This window comes from Salmo salar, chromosome 04, assembly GCF_965601325.2.
Source record: "Salmo salar chromosome 04, fSalSal1, whole genome shotgun sequence".
Classification (NCBI taxonomy): domain Eukaryota; kingdom Metazoa; phylum Chordata; class Actinopteri; order Salmoniformes; family Salmonidae; genus Salmo; species Salmo salar.
Genome location: NC_138294.1, coordinates 19,290,447 through 19,309,442, shown reverse-complemented (window position 1 = coordinate 19,309,442; position 18,996 = coordinate 19,290,447). Strand labels below are relative to the sequence as shown.

Here is an 18,996-nt window from a genome sequence, read left to right as displayed (position 1 = left end):
AAGCACCAGCTGTCAGAGCAGCTCACAGATCACTGCACCTGTACATAGCCCATCTATAATTTAGCCCAAATAACTACCTCTTCCCCTACTGTATTTATTTATTTAGCTCCTTTGCACCCCATTATTTCTATTTCTACTTTGCACTTTCTTCCACTACAAATCTACCATTCCAGTGTTTTACTTGCTATATTGCAAGTAAGCCACCATGGCCTTTTTTGCCTTTACCTCCCTTATCTCACCTCATTTGCAAACTTATTTTTCTACTGTATTATTGACTGTAAGTTTGTTTTACTCCATGTGTAACTTTGTGTTGTTGTATGTGTCGAACTGCTTTGCTTCATCTTGGCCAGGTCACAATTGTAAATGAGAACTTGTCCTCAACTTGCCTACCTGGTTAAATAAAGGTGAAATAAAAAATGTATAAAAAAAATACAATACATAGCCTACCGCATATTATGCATGGCAGAAAAACATAAAACAAAACTGATTTTTGATGTCTTTGATACATAATGTGGAATTTCTTTCCTTAATGCATTTGAGCCAATCAGTTGTGTTGTGACAAGGTAGGGGTGGTATACAGAAGATGGTATTTTACCAAATAGGGCTAAGTTCATATTATGGCAAGATCAGCTCAAATAAGCAAAGAGAAACGACAGTCCATCATTACTTTAAGACATGAAGGTCAGCCAATACGGAATATTTCAAGAACTTTGAGTTTCTTCAAGTGCAGTCTCAAAAACCACCAAGCGCTATGATGAAACTGGCTCTCACGACGACCGCTACAGGAAAGGAAGACCCAGAGTTACCTCTGCTGCTAAGGGGAAGTTCATTAGAGTTACCAGCCTCAGAAATTGCAGGCCAAATAAATGCTTCAGAGTTCAAGTAACAGACACATCTCAACATCAACTGTTCAGAGGAGACTGTGTGAATCAGGCCTTCATTGTTGAATTACTGCAACAAAAAAACACTACTAAGGACACCAATAAGGAGAAGAGACTTGCTTGGTCCAAGAAAAACGAGCAATGGACATTAGACCGTGGAAATCTGTCCTTTGGTCTGATGAGTCCAAATTTGAGATTTTTGGTTCCAACCGCCGTGTCTTTGTGAGACGCTGAGTAGGTGAATGGATGATCTCCACATGTGTGGTTCCCACCGTGAAGCATGGAGGTGGTGGTGTGATGGTGTGGGGGTGCTTTGCTGGTTTTATTTCCTATACAAGCCACACTTAACCATCATGGCTACCACAGCATTCCGCAGCGATACGCCATCCCACCTGGTTTGGGCTTAGTGGGCCTATCATTTTTGTTTTTCAACAGGACAATGACCCAACACACTTCCAGGCTGTGAAGGGCTATTTGACCAAGAAGGAGAGTGATGGAGTGCTGCATCAGATGACATGGCCTCCACAATCACCTGACCTCAACCCAATTGAGATGGTTTGGGATGAGTTAGACCGCAGAGTGAAGGAAAAGCAACCAACAAGTGCTCAGCATGTTGAGTTACCGCAAGTCAGCACAAAGACAACAGGAACACTGCCACAGTTATTCCAGCACCATTTCAGCTTAAACATAAAATAATTGAATACGCTGAAAACCAACTTAGAGACCAAAAACAATTTAGTCCAATCAATGTTGCTAAATATTATGTGGCTGTCCTTACTGTTTTCTGTCTGTGTGAGCGTGCTCAAGTAAAACTAAACATGGACTCACCCACTTGTAGAACACCAGTCATCCTCATCTTTTTCCATGTTGGCAGAACAGTCTATGGCTTTGTCATACAGTACACTTTTAGTTTTTGTTGTCATAGGCTAGTAAGCATTTTAGCTAGGTAGCCTAACTTCCTCGCATTGGCAACAACGAACCAGCTAAGTTAGCTAGCTAGTTAACATGAGCCTACATCTCAGGTCAGTGGCACAACATTCATTTATTGTTAGATCAGAATCGCTGTCATAATCATTGGCCTGTACAGAGAATTAAGTCAAAACCACAAGTCCAAATCCCCATCCATGGCTTAAAGGGCCGACTTTGCAAGCTAGTTACTGCAGGACATCAACAGAAGCAGACCAGAAACAGACATGTTTTTGTGAAAATTATGTTTTTCTTAGAAAGTGATTTGATTGGTATGAAGCCAAATCCAAACTGGCCTCCTTAGGAGGGCGTTTTGCTGCACCAGGACAATCCACAGTTGAGCTCAGCAAATGCTGATTGCCAAATTTTTTTTTTTTTTTAAATCATCAAGGGAGGCCAAAAGCTTGCAACATGTCACACTCTTTTGGTGCAGACAGCATCAGATACATGGGCTACACATACTGAGACAGAGGGGTGCTGTTTCCCTCGCTCTGATGATTTCTCTGGTGAGATTCCAGCCCCTTTGGAATTGACGGAAAATATTGAGAACCCTGAGACGAAAAATAAATGTAATAATTTTAAATGTTTTATTGGTCAAATATTTGGGGAAGCCTGGCTTCCCTTGGCGAACATGAATACAAGCCACTGTTAACCTGTCTGATGAGTTACATTATTTTAGCCTAAAACTTTAAAAGGATATTTCACCAATGTTAGGCAAGAGCCATACAGAAGTTCTGGATTACTGACCGTCTTTTTTAAACGGGCTAATGTCCAAATACAGAAACAATCAAGCAGTAAACATATGATGAACTATCACTTTAAACATCTTATTACAGTGTACGATAGCGCATTGCACACACACTCCTTGTATATATCTAGTCCCCTCTTCTTCGGGAGGTGGAGAGGTGACGGGAACCAACCTCCGTCTAGGGGACTGCTTCGATCAAGGGGGTCCCTTCAATTTTAAGACCGGCCAGAGAGTCAGCTACCTCTTCTTCCTCCTCTTCCTCATCATCCTCCTCCTCCTCATCTTCCTCCTCCTCGTCATCATCATCATCTCCGCCATCGTCCTCCTGGTCTCCCTCCCCTCCTCCGGACGATGACACGTTCTTCCAGTAGGAGTCGTAGCCAGAGGCTCCATAACCTCCATAGCCGTAGCTATCCTCGTCAGCACCGCTCTGTCGGCCAAACTTCGTCGTACGGGCTACAGGGCGAATACAGGAATAGACATGAGCTGAGAATCTTGAGTATTAATCCCGATCCGGGGAGTGCATATACACAACAATTAAAAGGTGTTGAATGTGGCGGTATATATTTGAGGTTTAAGATCTGACATCTGCTACAAGACAAGAGTATGAAAACGAGTGACTTGTAATGATGGAAAAATGACTCAATCAACAACTAAAATGATGATATTACAGTATACATACAACTGCACTGCCATCAGTACTCAGTTTTCCTCTTAATGACTGAAGAGTTTTAATCCATGACTGACTTAAGCACTGATTAGATGTTAGATGGTGGACTCACTGGACATGCTGAGGTCCTTAGTCTCCTGGGTCTCATGGCCACACTTGGGGCAGGGAGGATTTTTACCCTTGTCCTGTTTGAACACCTTACTCTTCACATGGTCATCACAGAAACAGGCCTGGGGAGGGAGAGACACAGTTCAACCCAAATGGGCCTTGTTACTATAGGTTACAGTCATGTGTCAAATCCAGGAAATGTATTCCCTGTCCCACTGGTAAATGGTTGTAACTAGAGGGAATACAGCCATGACTGGAAGTGACTTTTCGTAGCAGATTAGGAGAACATTTTATTTTAGCTAACCCTAACCCTTTTCCTAACCTTAACCTAATTCTCCAAACCTGCTGTGTTAATTCTCCTAACGTGCTGCGAAAAAGTAACCTCTAGTTGTATCTGTATTCCACTTAGTCAGAAGCCTGGTAAACGGGTACTTATTTACCGGAAAAAATTACTAATTTAACAGTGCAACTGGGAATCTACACATTTTCCCCTGAACTAACACCCTTGCCTTTCTTGCAATAACACTTTTCTTACGAGCACTGACTTTGCTGGTAGCTGCTTTATAACGGTGATGTGGTTCTCTCACCTAGTTACCTTAAGATGAATGCACTCAATGTAATGCCGAGCGTACACGACACGACTTTCAAAACTCCTAGCAACGCGGAGCCTCGAGCATTAAACAACCGTATTTCCTATAGTAAACAGAGACGGTGGGCGACACACCACAACATTCTCCATACCACGCATTCTCGCCAAAACGATGTGAATAGGTTGTTAACGTAGCTAGCAACAACGAGCTGTGGCTCAAAACAGCCTCATAAAAGTTCAGTCAGACATTCACACTTGCCCTACAAAGTTGAAATATCTTGCCAATACATTTTGGACTGAATAACATTGGGTGTGAACTTCAGAGCTGTAACAATTTTACATTTGGTTAAAGGCGAGTGCAAACGCATACTAGTAGCTCCTGCACATTCTGGGTGAGGCGATTCAAGATATTGGTCTTATTCCCTGGCTAGCTCTCATTTGGCTATTGCTGATCGCCGTTCTCCAAAACTGGTCGTTGCACATCTCACATTACAAGAGCGGTGCAGATTTTGTGCCGATAAAAATCAAACACGGGATCGATCGGTACCCCTCAGATTGTGTCTCTGACCTGCTCACATTACATGAGCGTTCGGTGACAGCTACGAGTAGGCAACATGGTGATTTTGTCTCCGATCTCAAAAAATTGTCTGGGTCAGCTAAAACAGGGCCAAAAATCGCGTAGTGTTCGCACGGTTTACGTCGCTCTGGAGAAGAGCGTCTGCTAAATGACTCACATGTACATCTCTCGGTCTATGTGTATAGAGAGGCAACAGCCGTAACACTGGCATGAGGAATAGTGGGAGAGAGACAATTGTTTACAACATAACACATTGTGTTGATTTAATGCCTTAAAGTATTCATAGCACTTGAATTTCTAAACATTTCATTGTGTTAAAAAGTGGGATTAAAAAATATTATATTTTTCTCAACAACCAAATGTCTAACATTTAAGATGAATAGAAATGATAGTTGTTGCTTAAGTATTCAGCTCCCCAAGTCAATACATGTTAAAATCACCTTCGGCAGCAATTGGGAGTCTTCTTGGGTAAGTATCTATGAGATTTACACACCTGGATTGTGCAATGTTAGCCCATTATTCTTTTCATAATTCTTCAAGCTCTGTCAATATTTTGGGGATTATGGCTAGACAACCATTTTCAAGTCTTGTCATAAATTTTCAGCAGATTTAAGTCAAAACTGTAACATTCACTGTCTTCTTGGTAAGCAACTCCAGTGTAGATTTGGCCTTGTGTTGTAAGATATTGTCCTGCTGAAAGGTGGATTTGTCTCCCAGTGTCTCTTGTACAGCAGACTGAACCAGGTATTCCTCTAGGATTTTGTCTGTTCTTAGATCAGTGGTTCTCAATCCTGGTCCTGGGGACCCTGAGGGGCGCACATTTTGTTTTTAGCTGATTCAAAATTATCAACTCACCATCAAGCTTTAATCATTTCAATCAGCTGTGTAGTGCTAAGGCAAAAACAAAATGTGCGCCACTTTGGGTCCCCAGGATCAGGATTGAGAACTGCTGGCTTAGATCCATCGCGTTTCTTTTCATCCTGAAAACCTCCCTGGTATTTGCCGATGTCAAGCATACCCATAGCATGATGCAGCCAGCACCATGCTTGAAAATAAGGAGGCAGTTACTCACTGATGTGTTGTGTCGGATAGCGCGCCAAACACAAGGCTTTGTATTTAGGCCAAAAAGTGAATTCCTTGGCCTTTTTTTCTTCAGTTTTACTTTAGTGCCTTGCTGCATACAATATGCTTGTTTTGTAAATGTTTTTATTCTGTATATTTGTATTCTTCTTTTCACTGTCATTTAGTTCATTATTGTGGAGTCTCTACTATGTTGATCCATCCTCAGTTCTTCCATCACAGCCATTGAACTGAAACAGTTTTGAATCACCAATGGCCTCTTGGTAACACCCCTCAGCAGTTTCATTCCTTTCCTGCAGCTCAGTTCAGACAGATGACTGCATCTTTGATGTGTCTGAGTGGTTTAATGCATAATTATTAACTTGACCATTCTTAAAGAGACATTCAAAGTCTGATTTGTTATTGTTACCCATCTACCAATCACTGCCCTTTATGAGGCTTTTGAAAAGCTCCTTTGTCTTTGTAGTTGAATCTGTGCTTGAAATTTGACTGAGGGACCTTACAGATGTTTTATGTATGGGGGACAGAGGAAGGGTTAGTCATTCAAAAACCATGTCAACCCCTAATATTTCACACAGAGGGAGTCCATGTAACTTATTTGTGATTTGTTAAGCCAAATGTTACTCCTGAGCTAATTTAGGATACTTCTCATTTGTATTAATCTTTTTTTTTTTTTATATATGTAAGTTACAATTGTTATTCCACTGACATTACAGAGTATATTGACTAGATTGTTGACAAAAAAAATTACAATTAAATCCATACTAAATCAGAACATTTTTGGGGAAGAAATCCAAGGGGTATGAATACTTGGATCTCCATTTTCCATTACCTTGCAACGCAGGCAGGAGTGTTGTCCTAATCTGTTGCAGGAAGCACCTGAAATGAACATGGGGGAAAACACAGTATATATTAACACATTGAAAATGTTTATTTAAAATCACTATAGCTAGGGGTTAACCTTTCTCTAAACTTTCAACTGGCAGAATGCCTACTTTTCTATACGTTATATGGTGTTCCTCATGTCTGCCAAAGTATGCCCTAAGGCTAAACGTCAACAGGTTATAGTGTTGAAACCTCTTGATTTCTCATGATCCAACACAATGTGGATGGTTCACGGGTGAGAAAGACACCATAATTGCTCACATTTGTAAGTTTCTGCCTCCAGGACTTGGCAACTGGCTTGGTGCTCAAACTGGTCATCCTCACACAGGAAGTTGTGGCAGAAGGAGCAACGGTATACTCTTCCCCCTGTGTCCGATAGGAACAAAGGGGAAATGATTACAAAAGGGACACAAGGTGGATGGCAACCAGCATTGGGTGCATGTATTGACATAAAAAAAAAAGCAAATTATAGGCCTTGTTTAGTTTTGCAGACCAGGCAGGTTGGATAATATTATACAATGGCATAATTTACCATGGTCCCATACACAGCGTTCACACTCGATACAGTCGGCATCCATGAGAGGACATGTGCAAGCGTGGGTACTGAGGCACTTTCTCCCGTGGCACACCCAGGCCTCACAGAAGTCACACACTGCCCCCTTGTGGACAGAGACAGCATTTCACATTACACATATCAATATCATAAAGACATCCAATGATACAAACTCATGACTGTGGACAATCTGGGCACATATCACAATGTTAAATAGATGTAGGTCTACCCCAGGGGTGTATTCATTACGTCTTGCAACGGAAACCGTTTGCCATTTAAGAATCAAACGGAAGCAAACAGAGCAAACGAAATGGTGAGGGACCTACCTTCAATTTGTGCAATAGAAACAAAACATTCTTCCTTTGGAGTAAATGGTTACAATTGCAGAACGTTTTGCAACAGAATCGGCATAATGAATACATCCCATGGTCATATTCACTAGAAACCAAAGGAGGCAAACTATCGGGGGCTACCTGAATTTGACCGATAAGAAACACTTGTTTTCCATTGTGAAACGTTTTGCTGTGGTGTGCATTAATGATTATTACTGAGTATGTATTACTCCCATCTCAATAAAGTTTTTCAAACGGCTCTCATCTCTTACCACCATGCCCATCCCCGTAGCGTGGATCCCTGGGTGCTTGATGACACAGTCTGATGACTTCATGCATTTGGTTTTGCCTTTAGTTGGAATACAGGAAGACAGTATCACACCACAACATAATACATGGTTCTTGCACTCCTATACAAATATCTTACATGTAACATTGTGCAATATCTTTCTTTGCCACTTGAGGGGATAAATGAAGTTGTATGGAATTAAGTTGGGCTCAAAGAACTCAAGGGATTTTAAATCAGAAACATGCGTCACAATTTATCTTAAGACTCACCACATTGACCACACTGGGGCAGCTTCTGAACGTTTGCACAGAAGTAGCAGAAAGCTCTGTTCTTCTGCCGTCTTGGAAACAGGGGAACAAAGTGTCAAAGCCTCCATCACCTGTAGATTATAGTTGCTAATAAAGAAATAATGCATCTTGTTCAAATAGTTGAATTGTGTTCACACAATTTAACCTTTATTTAACTGGGCAACTCAGTTAAGAACAAATTCTTATTTACAATGACGGCATACCCCGGCCAATCCCTAACGACGCTGGGCCAATTGTGCGCTGCCTTATGGGCCTCCCAATCACATCTGGTTGTGATACAGCCTGGAATTGAACCAGGGTCTGTAGTGACGCCTCTAGCACTGAGATGCGCCACACGGGAGCCCCAATGTTAGCTAGTTAAGTTATCCATTAAGATGAATGTAAAAAATATTGATTGAAGATATCTTACCTCTGGCATTTGTCACATTCCTGCAACACAAGATGAGGACTACAGTAAGTATGAGGACTACAGTAAGGACTAGGGAAATAATCATGATTTACAGTCATTGTTTGCTATCCATTTCATATTGTGCTGTGATGAGAACATGTATATTATTCCATACCATTGCTGAATTGCAAGGGGATTTTGCAACGTCAACAAAGCCCTTGTTGGCTCGAGTCTGTTTCTCCCGTTCCTTGCGGTTCTCTGCCTTCTTGCGTGCACCAGTCTTCTTTTTCGGCATCTTTCAGTTTCTGTAGCTGGCTTTACCTGAAGGCATGTGGGGGATTAGCAAACCGTAGCTATAACTAACTAACCAACCAACCAAGCCAGCTCAGTCAATGGCATCACATCTTGACAGACTGGACACACATCATTAGTCTAGGTCCTTACGAAAATATAAATGTTGTAAAACTGTATTCGTTTGTTAAACTAGTTATCTACGTAAAATATGAAAAAGGAAGTTATTTTGCTATCTATACTGTACGTGTGCTGAGCAACACAGTTCAAACACGCGCTAACTAGCTTGACTTCAGGGAAATACCAGATGCAGCAACGACATGTAATAGAAAGTAATTTTATAATTAACAGATAAAAGCCTTAACCCATATGTGCTGTTTATAAATTTTTTAAACACATTATAACCCAAAATATAAAGACTTACCCAGGAATGTTGCAAAGCACGGCTGGCTCAGCTGAAAACGGAAATTACAGAACGGATATTTAGTCCGACTGAGTATTCTTCTCCCCTGAATTGTGATCCCCCTTTTCGTTCCTATGTGAGTTCCTATATTTCTATTGTACATGAATTTCCCTTGCGCTCAATGAAATGTTATATTAAGGTATGAATTGTATATTACATCATGGTTTGGCCAATTAAGGCTGTTATTATCAACGCTAGTTCAAAAATAGATACTTTTTTATTTATATTGTATTCTAAAGTCACTTCAGTCACCTGCCACCATGACCCATGAATATTGTTAAAATGAATTGGGCTTTACCAAAGAAGCATTTGCAATGTTTCTTTCTGTAACGTCAACTACGGTGAATGGGTTCACAATGTCCCAGAACATGGCAGTAAACCATTCTTTTCATCACACATGCTTGAGGTCTTTGAGGTTTCTTTAGCCTTATCAATCAGTGGCGGCTGGTGGGAGGAGCTATAGGAGGGCGGGTTCATTGTAATGGCTGGAATAAAATGGACGGTATCAAACACATCACACATATGAAAACCACATGTTTCACTTATTCCATTCCAGCCATTACAGTGAGCCTATCTTCCTATAGCTCCTCCCACCAGCCTCCTCTGATGTCAATGTTTTACACCAGTAGTTCTCTGTACCCCCCCGCCCCCCAACCCCATTTTATACCTCCATATTATCTGATGGGGGGACAGACAACCATTGATGGCTGATGGTGGAACAGTATCTGCTTAAGAACCATACAGGGGAATGTGTGATGGAAGCACTAACCTCTGTTCTGCAGCCAGGAATGAGTGAATGTTTCACTGTATCCAGGACAATATAGGCTAACTGCAGTGGTGCAAAACAAGATCTCACCATTATAACACAATGGGTCAGCAAGGCCCTTGGAACTTAAGTCTACATCTTAATTAAGGATACGTCCCTTTTTTCAATTTTCTTCTAAAATGACATACCCAAATCTAACTGGCTGAAGCTCAGGCCCTGAAGCAAGGATATGCATATTCTTTGTACCATTTGAAAGGAAACACTTTGAACTTTGTGGAAATGTGAAAGAAATGTAGGAGAATATAACAGAATAGATCTGGTAAAAGATAATACAAAGAAAACAAGAAATGTTATTTTGTATTTTTTTGTACCATCATCTTTGAAATGCAAGAGAAGCCATAATGAATCTGATCCAATGAACCGTTGCATTTTTGTTAAATGTTGTATCAAGACTGCCAAAATATGTTTATTAATAACTTTTCATGTTCAAAATTATGCACTCTCCTCAAACAATAGCATGGTATTATTTCACTGTAATAGCTACTGTAAATTGGACAGTGCAGTTAGATTAACAAGAATGTAAGCTTTCTGCCAATATCAGATATGTCTATGTCCTGGGAAATGTTCTTGTTACTTATAACCTCATGCTAATCGCATTAGCCTACGTTAGCTCAACCTTCCCGTGGAAGGGACACCGATCCCGAAGAAGTCTACACCTGGTCTGCAGAACACAGGCCTAACACACCTTCACAGCAAAGGAAATAGGCTACAGTACTAGGCTACTACATGTCTGTAAATGTATACTAGACAAAAATATAGACGCAACATGCAACAATTTCAACGATTTTACTGAGTTGCAGTTCACATAAGGAAATCAGTCAATTGAAATGAATTCATTAGGCCCTAATCTATGGATATCACATGACTGGGAATACAGATATGCATCTGTTGGTCACAGATAGCTTCAAAAAAGGTAAGGGTGTGGATCAGAAAACCAGTCAGTATCAGGTGTGACCAACATTTGCCTCATGCAGCGCCACACATCTCCTTCACATAGAGTTGATCAGGCTGTTGATTTTGGCCTGTGGAATGTTGTCCCACTCCTCTTCAATGGCTGTGCGAAGTTGCTGAATATTGGAACGCTGTCGTACACGTCGATCCAGAGCATCCCAAACGTGCTCAATGGGTAACATTGTCTGCAGCACAAGGTGCACCTGTGTAATGATCATGCCGTTTAATCAATAAAATAAGGTTTTTGTGCATATGGAGCATTTGGAATATTTTATTTCAGCTCATGAAACATGGGATCAATACTTCAAACGTTGCGTTTATATTTTTGTTCAGTAATCACTTACACATGTATGAGTTTTAGCTGTGTTCCCATGTAGGCTAAGTAGTACTAAAACATAATTATCTCTCATTCTTTCCACTAGAAGTATCCCTCTCCTCCCATGAGTGCCCTCAAATTTCCCAGCTGGTACTCCTTTCCAGAGAGCCATTCGTATGTGTCGGGCTCCTGAGTGGCGCAGTGGTCTAAGGAACTACATCTCAGTGCTAGAGGCGTCACCACAGATCCTGGTTTGATTCCAGGCTGTATCACAACTGGCTGTGATTGGGAGTACCATAGCGCGGTGCCCAATTGGCCTAGCGTCGTCTGGGTTAGGGTTTGGCCGGGGTAGGCCGTCACTGTAAATAATAATTTGTTCTTAACTGACTTGCCTAGTTAAATAAAAACATTTAACTAACCGTATTAGGTGGCTCAAATTACAATGCTATGTGAGTGGGTGCGACGGCATCCGCCAAACACAGATTCGTCCGTCGACTGCCAGATGGTAAAGCATAATTCATTACTCCAGAGAACGCATTTCCACTGCTCCAGAGTCCAATAGCGGCAAGCGTTACACCACTCCAGCCGACGCTTGGCATTGTGATCATAGGCTTGTGCACGGCTGAGCTGTTGTTGCTCCTAGACGTTTCCACTTCATAATAACAGTGCTTACAATTGACCGTGGCAGCTCTAGCAAGGCAGAAATTTGACAAACTGACTTGTTGGAAAGGTGGCATCCTATGACGGCGCCACGTTGAAAGTTACTGAGCTCTTCAGTATGGGCCGTCCTACTGCCAATGTTTAACTATGGAGATTGCATGGGTGGGTGCTCAATGTTATACACCTGTCAGCAATGGGTGTGTCCACATACTTTTGGCCATGTAGTGTATGCTAGTGTGCATTTCGTAACGAAGCAGCAGAGACCAGTTTATATCATTGGAACATATGATGGTCATTTACATATTGGCCAATGAATCATGTCAGAATAAATAATTTCAATAGCATTGGCTCACCCTAACGGTATCAGAGAGGGTTGACATAAACATTATTGACAATAACGAAATAGAAACCAGACAGCTTCACCACAGCTGGAAAAACTTGCAATAAAATGTATTGTACCTCACAATCATTGACTCACACACGTGCAACATCGTACTATAGAACTGTACCGTATATCATTAACACTGGCAAAAATATTTACATATTCCTCTATATAACAAAATAGCAATACTGTAGAGTTCTGCTGGATATAGCGTACAACATTTTCGTAACATTCCCCAAACCCACAGCTGGTACACAAGTCTAGATAAAAGAACACAGACTCTTAAACAGCACACATACAGTGACAATTATGTCATGTGCCATTTCCAATATTGTAGCCCTCTCGCTTAAAAACAAGGTCGTGTCAACCGCATTCAAAAGACGTTTTGTGCCATTTCCTTGTAGTACACAGAACTCTCCTTCAAGTGAAAAAGTGCATTCTAGGTAGGGTGGGTACACAACCAGTTAAAGAAAGACGACAAGAAAGAGAACTAAAAGCTACATTTAAATGATGAGTTTCTATTATGTCATTTTATGTATACCTGACATAATTATACCATCATTGGGGTAAACAAGAACCTACTATAAGATTATAATATGTGCATTCATTACTTTATATTTGGAAGAACACCCCGGTTTCTATAAGTGTTCATTACGAATATAACAGATATTCATTCGATTTATGTTCAAATCAAGGCCATTGCTTCTTCATGGTCATTAAAAAAAAAAGAGTTGCTAGAATAAGTGGACGTAAGGAGTTTGAGAATGAGAGAATGACCTTTCAGGAAGTGAAGTCAATTAAACACCAGCCCTTACATGACACATGAAGCAATTAAAGGCTTTTAAATGTTCTGGCTTCACGCCAGTGAAGATGTCAGACACACACAGTACAATCAGGATCTATCTAAACCCTCCTCTGGTACAAAATGCCCCCCAAGCTTAATTGCTTCCTCTTATCTTGTCCCCCTGTGCAATACAAACAAATGGGCACATGGAAACTGTGTGGTGTGGTGTGTGTGTGTGAAACCAACCCCCAGAGGGAAATCAAATGCTGTTAGTTGTTTCTAGGGCCCTCAGCCCATAGTAACAACTGTAGAGCTGTGTGTGGAGAGGCTAGATGAGACTACCATATTTTAATGGATCTCTAGTATTCTGGCCAAGGATGCCATGAGTTATGGTGGAGCACATAACACCTCAATGACTCAATCCCCATTCTCTTCCCTTCTCCCATACCGTGCAGGTCCCATCACTGATTTAAAAGCACTGGATTGGTGTAAACATTGGCTGGAGGGCGTTTCCACCATTATAAAATCCATTACGTGAAGTGTGCACACTTAGTGAGAAGTGTGGAGAATCGGAACGCAAAAAATGACCATAACTGGGAAGAATATGCTTTTAACTGAGCCATGTGCAATGCATGACGCACCCACTCTTCAGTCTCCATTCAATCGATTGATCAAATATACATTTATGATGCTTATACAATATTAATCACACAAATGTAGTGTATTTCACAAACTGATACTGCAAAACAAAGCTAAAAGTAATGAGTCTGCCACACTAGGAGGGCATACAGATGTACCTAATGCATAAGCGTGGGAGATTTCAACATTCTCCCATAGATTCTGTAATCCTTCTCTGATTGACAAGGACAGGGGGGGATTATGGGTAATATGAGCTTCTTACATAACTGGGAGTTGATTGGTTGTTGATTGGTTGGCGGCCTAAAGGAACCAATGATTAAATGAACGAACACATAGTAAGGAAGAGAAACCCAGTATCAAATAGTAGACGCTCGATGACAACAGTGGCCTTGAGCCATTTCATGCAGATTTTAGCCTGAAAATCAAATCTAAGTTGCATATTAAAGCAATATAAGATTATCATCTGTTAAGGATGAAAGTACACATTTGTAAGTAAATCAATGTGTTGAGGACCTTGAGGGGACTCCAAAGGAGAGAGGAATCAAACTCAAATAAAAAATGGCCTTTGACAAAATTCCAGCACAGTAATCAAAATCGGGGGAGGAAGGACATAAACCATGAGTTAATACATGTCATTCAAAATGCATTAGCACTACCAGTGAGCTCTTGAAACCAGGCAACTATTCTCTCTGCTCCATTTCTCCTGGACTGTAAACATTTACCTCCATTTTCTTTTTCTTACAAAAATAAACGTATTTTCATACTAAAATAAATGCTGTTCGTCAGACTTTCGTTTCCCTACGCGAATGTACAAAAAAAAACCTGCCATTTTGAAATTCATCATAGGAAGAAAAAAAAAGTTTTATCCTCAGAAGAAATGACTAAGAGGTACAAACTATCTGCAACAGGGTTTAGTCAACTCTTTCATAACGAATTCACAGTCAACCAAAGCCACAGCCAATGCATGGTATTCCTTCGTCAGGGGCTATCTAGTCTCTCTAGATGGACCAATTGCCTCCCACAATGTACCAATGTTCCAGCATACTAGTGCTGTTGTCCTAGGATTTCCCAGACTAGGGGCTATCTAATACACCGAGTTCAGATATAGTAAAAATTTAATTTACTTTTATCAACAGACAACTTCGATGTGCCTTTCACTATCCAACCAATGGGTGAACTCAACACCCACAATGCCATCTTGCTTTGTCTTCTAGAAACAGAAGCAACATCAATACAAAAACTGCAAGAACATGGCACAGAGCAAATGCAGAGCACTGCAGACACACGTTATGTTAGGTAACAGAAGATTTCACCACATGCTATTGGGTGGCTCGACTGGGAGATGACATGACATTAAAACTGAATTAGATTCCTATCTGTTCTTCATGAACAAACAGCCACTACTATAGCCTTCTGTGTTGTGTTACTGGCGGTGATAATAAAGCTTTAGCAGTTTGAAACAGGGCTGTAGCTGACGTCATCACTACAAATCTCCATTACCAGGGGCTGTGATTGTCAACTGGTAAAACAAACTCGTAGTTGGTCCGCACAACACATGGTGTACAGTACTTCAGAAGTGGAAATAAACGATAGTCCTAAAGACATCTAAATTAAGGATAAGGATGCAATTTAACAATCGGATATTCAGAAATGCTTGACAATATGTGCATAGTATAAATGCTACAATACCAACGGCGTTGAATGTTATCGAAATGATTTCAAGCAGAGATGGTGAAAATACATCAGCTTCAAGTTTACCACAAGTAAATGCTGGTCACTCAGAACACGCACTGACTGTTTTTGACACTCAAAGCCCATGCTGCAGGAGGCTTATATTGACCATATATACAGTATATATAGATATTTCTATAACTAGGTGTAAAGATTTCCGTGTTTCGTTCTGAAATAGGTTGGCAGTGATGATCTCGTAGAAAGAAATCAAAATGTCACATGTCCAAAGAGTCAATAAAGTGATGGTGACATGGAGACAACTAACAGAGGTGCTAAACTACACCCCCAGTCCAGAGGCTAACGACAAGAGCTGTGATTGGCTGCCTGGTTTCCATGGCGACTGAACGTGACAGTAGTCAGAAAAGGGAGGCAGGACAGGAGGAACCTGTAGATGAGGCAGTGGGGACAGATAGGTGTGTTACACTGCTATGGGCTCTATTGCTTGGTTTTCTCCTATTTATCTGGAGCCACTACCTCCCATCAGGGGGCCAGGCGCTGCCCCTTCGGTCCCGTTTCTCATCTCCATGGCGACCCCGTGAGCTTCCTTCCTACTTGGCGCCGATTGGCTCAGGACTTGACCTCGTCACGGTCGTGCCCGAGGGAGAGCTCCATGTCGGACAGACCCACCTCCACAGCCAGGATAAGGGAGGTGTCCGAGTCGCTGCTCAGCGGGGGCTGGTGCTCACCTGCAGGGAGAGAGAGACCGGTCAGCACAGACACAACATGGTGGTTACCTTTAAAGAGAGGGTGATACAGGTAAACCTGAACGGACCCAAAATGGCGTTTAATGTGCAGTAGCAGAGACAAGATGAGGCGAATGATGAGGGCATAGCAGGGAACCTGACAAGAGATGTAAACTGCTCTGTAAGTGCTGTGATGTCCACTTGACGAAAGACAGACTGCACTACACCGGGTCTTAGGAGATAGCAGCGCTACACCGGGTCTTAGGAGATAGCGGCGCTACACAGTCAGATGAATAGAAAACAACTAGAGCAGTACAGGGGACCATCAATCTACTTCACATATGTTCTCTATGGACAAACACCACTCCTGTCCCACTTTCCAGTAGCAAATCAGGCCTTTTTTTGGCAACATGCTGTAGCACGGTCCAAAGTGAAGGATAACCGTAATAAGTTAACAGACAGTGCTCGTTGTTTACGCTGGCGGGCACGGCGTGCACCGCGATCTGTCACTGCAACACGGCAATTCAGCAGAACCCTGATAGATCAGAGCCTTCATCTCCGGGCGGTTGTCAGACGGCACCGTGAGCTAGTTAGCGCCGCGACAAACAACAGAAATCCCATTAACTCCCAGCTAATTGATGCAGGAAGAACACAGACTGTGTGACGGGCTGATAATGAGAGTCTCGCTTGACAACCAACACAACAGAACTAAACAGTGTGTGTGTGTGTTAATTACACATCATCCATTTCCAAATACACTGGCATAAGCTATTTGAATTACTTAGTAAAAGTGGAACCAATTTTACAACCATACAAGTTGCAAGCAGGCACCAAACATGAGCTGCATCCTCAAGGAGGTAAATGCCAACCTAATACTAATATATAACAGTTCAATTCTGTCTGTCCATTGCTCCATTCTGTCATGGTTACATAAAGGCTTGGAGGGAGGGAGGGAGGGAGGGAGTCTGAGGGCGTGTCCTGAAAGGCTCTGGCATAGCAGCAGGAGTTCAGGCTCTAAGTGATGACAGCTGCTATTCAGACACGGAGACTGGTGAGGAACAGAGAGAGAGAGAAAGACTGGTGAGGAACAGAGAGAGACTGGTGAGGAACAGAGAGAGAGAGAGACTGGTGAGGAACAGAGAGAGACTGGTGAGGAACAGAGAGAGAGACTGGTGAGGAACAGAGAGAGAGAGAGAGAGAGACTGGTGAGGAACAGAGAGAGAGAGAGAGAGAGAGAGACTGGTGAGGAACAGAGAGAGAGAGAGACTGGTGAGGAACAGAGAGAGAGAGAGACTGGTGAGGAACAGAGAGAGAGAGAGAGACTGGTGAGGAACAGAGAGAGAGAGAGACTGGTGAGGAACAGAGAGAGAGAGAGACTGGTGAGGAACAGAGAGAGAGAGAGACTGGTGAGGAACAGAGAGAGAGAGAGACTGGTGAGGAACAGAGACAGAGAGAGACTGGTGAGGAACAGAGAGAGAGAAAGACTGGTGAGGAACAGAGAGAGAGAGAGACTGGTGAGGAACAGAGAGAGAGACTGGTGAGGAACAGAGAGAGAGACTGGTGAGGAACAGAGAGAGACTGGTGAGGAACAGAGAGAGAGAGAGACTGGTGAGGAACAGAGAGAGAGAGAGAGACTGGTGAGGAACAGAGAGAGGGACTGGTGAGGAACAGAGAGAGAGACTGGTGAAGAACAGAGAGAGAGACTGGTGAAGAACAGAGAGAGAGACTGGTGAGGAACAGAGAGAGACTGGTGAAGAACAGAGAGAGAGACTGGTGAGGAACAGAGAGAGAGAGAGAGAGAGACTGGTGAGGAACAGAGAGAGAGAGAGAGAGAGAGAGAGAGACTGGTGAGGAACAGAGAGAGAGAGAGACTGGTGAGGAACAGAGAGAGAGAGAGAGACTGGTGAGGAACAGAGAGAGAGAGAGAGAGACTGGTGAGGAACAGAGAGAGAGAGAGACTGGTGAGGAACAGAGAGAGAGAGAGACTGGTGAGGAACAGAGAGAGAGAGAGACTGGTGAGGAACAGAGAGAGAGACTGGTGAGGAACAGAGAGAGAGAGTGACTGGTGAGGAACAGAGAGAGAGACAGGTGAGGAACAGAGAGAGAGAGAGAGAGACTGGTGAGGAACAGAGAGAGACTGGTGAGGAACAGAGAGAGAGAGAGAGAGACTGGTGAGGAACAGAGAGAGAGATTGGTGAGGAACAGAGAGAGAGAGAGATTGGTGAGGAACAGAGAGAGAGAGACTGGTGAGGAACAGAGAGAGAGAGAGACTGGTGAGGAACAGAGAGAGAGAGACTGGTGAGGAACAGAGAGAGAGAGAGACTGGTGAGGAACAGAGAGAGAGGGACTGGTGAGGAACAGAGAGAGAGGGACTGGTGAGGAACAGAGAGAGAGGGACTGGTGAGGAACAGAGAGAGAGGGACTGGTGAGGAACAGAGAGAGAGGGACTGGTGAGGAACAGAGAGAGAGGGACTGGTGAGGAACAGAGAGAGAGACTGGTGAGGAACAGAGAGAGAGGGACTGGTGAGGAACAGAGAGAGAGGGACTGGTGAGGAACAGAGAGAGAGGGACTGGTGAGGAACAGAGAGAGAGACTGGTGAGGAACAGAGAGAGAGGGACTGGTGAGGAACAGAGAGAGAGGGACTGGTGAGGAACAGAGAGAGAGGGACTGGTGAGGAACAGAGAGAGAGGGACTGGTGAGGAACAGAGAGAGAGGGACTGGTGAGGAACAGAGAGAGAGGGACTGGTGAGGAACAGAGAGAGAGGGACTGGTGAGGAACAGAGAGAGAGGGACTGGTGAGGAACAGAGAGAGAGGGACTGGTGAGGAACAGAGAGAGAGAGAGACTGGTGAGGAACAGAGAGAGAGGGACTGGTGAGGAACAGAGAGAGAGGGAC

The 18,996-nt window shown here is 42.7% G+C and overlaps 2 protein-coding genes across 3 annotated transcripts in view; both read right to left on the bottom strand.

Annotated features, from left to right (window-relative positions):
• Positions 1-2,412: 2,412 nt before the first annotated feature.
• On the bottom strand, positions 2,413-9,140 carry zn330 (Zinc finger protein 330). Its single transcript, NM_001146375.1, is given in 10 exon segments — positions 2,413-3,051; positions 3,378-3,495; positions 6,452-6,498; positions 6,766-6,870; positions 7,037-7,163; positions 7,662-7,738; positions 7,948-8,018; positions 8,396-8,415; positions 8,550-8,695; positions 9,090-9,140. Coding segments are annotated over 9 exon segments (963 nt in total). The 5' UTR covers positions 8,670-8,695; positions 9,090-9,140; the 3' UTR covers positions 2,413-2,773.
• Positions 9,141-10,726: 1,586 nt separating this feature from the next.
• Positions 10,727-18,996, bottom strand: part of LOC106602315 (RING finger protein 150) — a 50,432-nt gene continuing 42,162 nt past the window's right edge. The window contains exons 7-8 of one of the 2 annotated variants that reach the window (XR_014392097.1): positions 11,641-16,103; positions 10,727-11,108 (exon numbers count right to left, since the gene is read on the bottom strand). Coding sequence is in view for 1 of the 2 variants with exons in the window: in XM_045716542.2 (XP_045572498.1) it covers positions 15,985-16,103 (119 nt within the window). In the remaining variant the exon portion in view is untranslated. Of the gene's footprint in view, positions 16,104-18,996 lie in introns of both variants that reach the window. The other variant, XM_045716542.2, reaches the window with a different exon arrangement.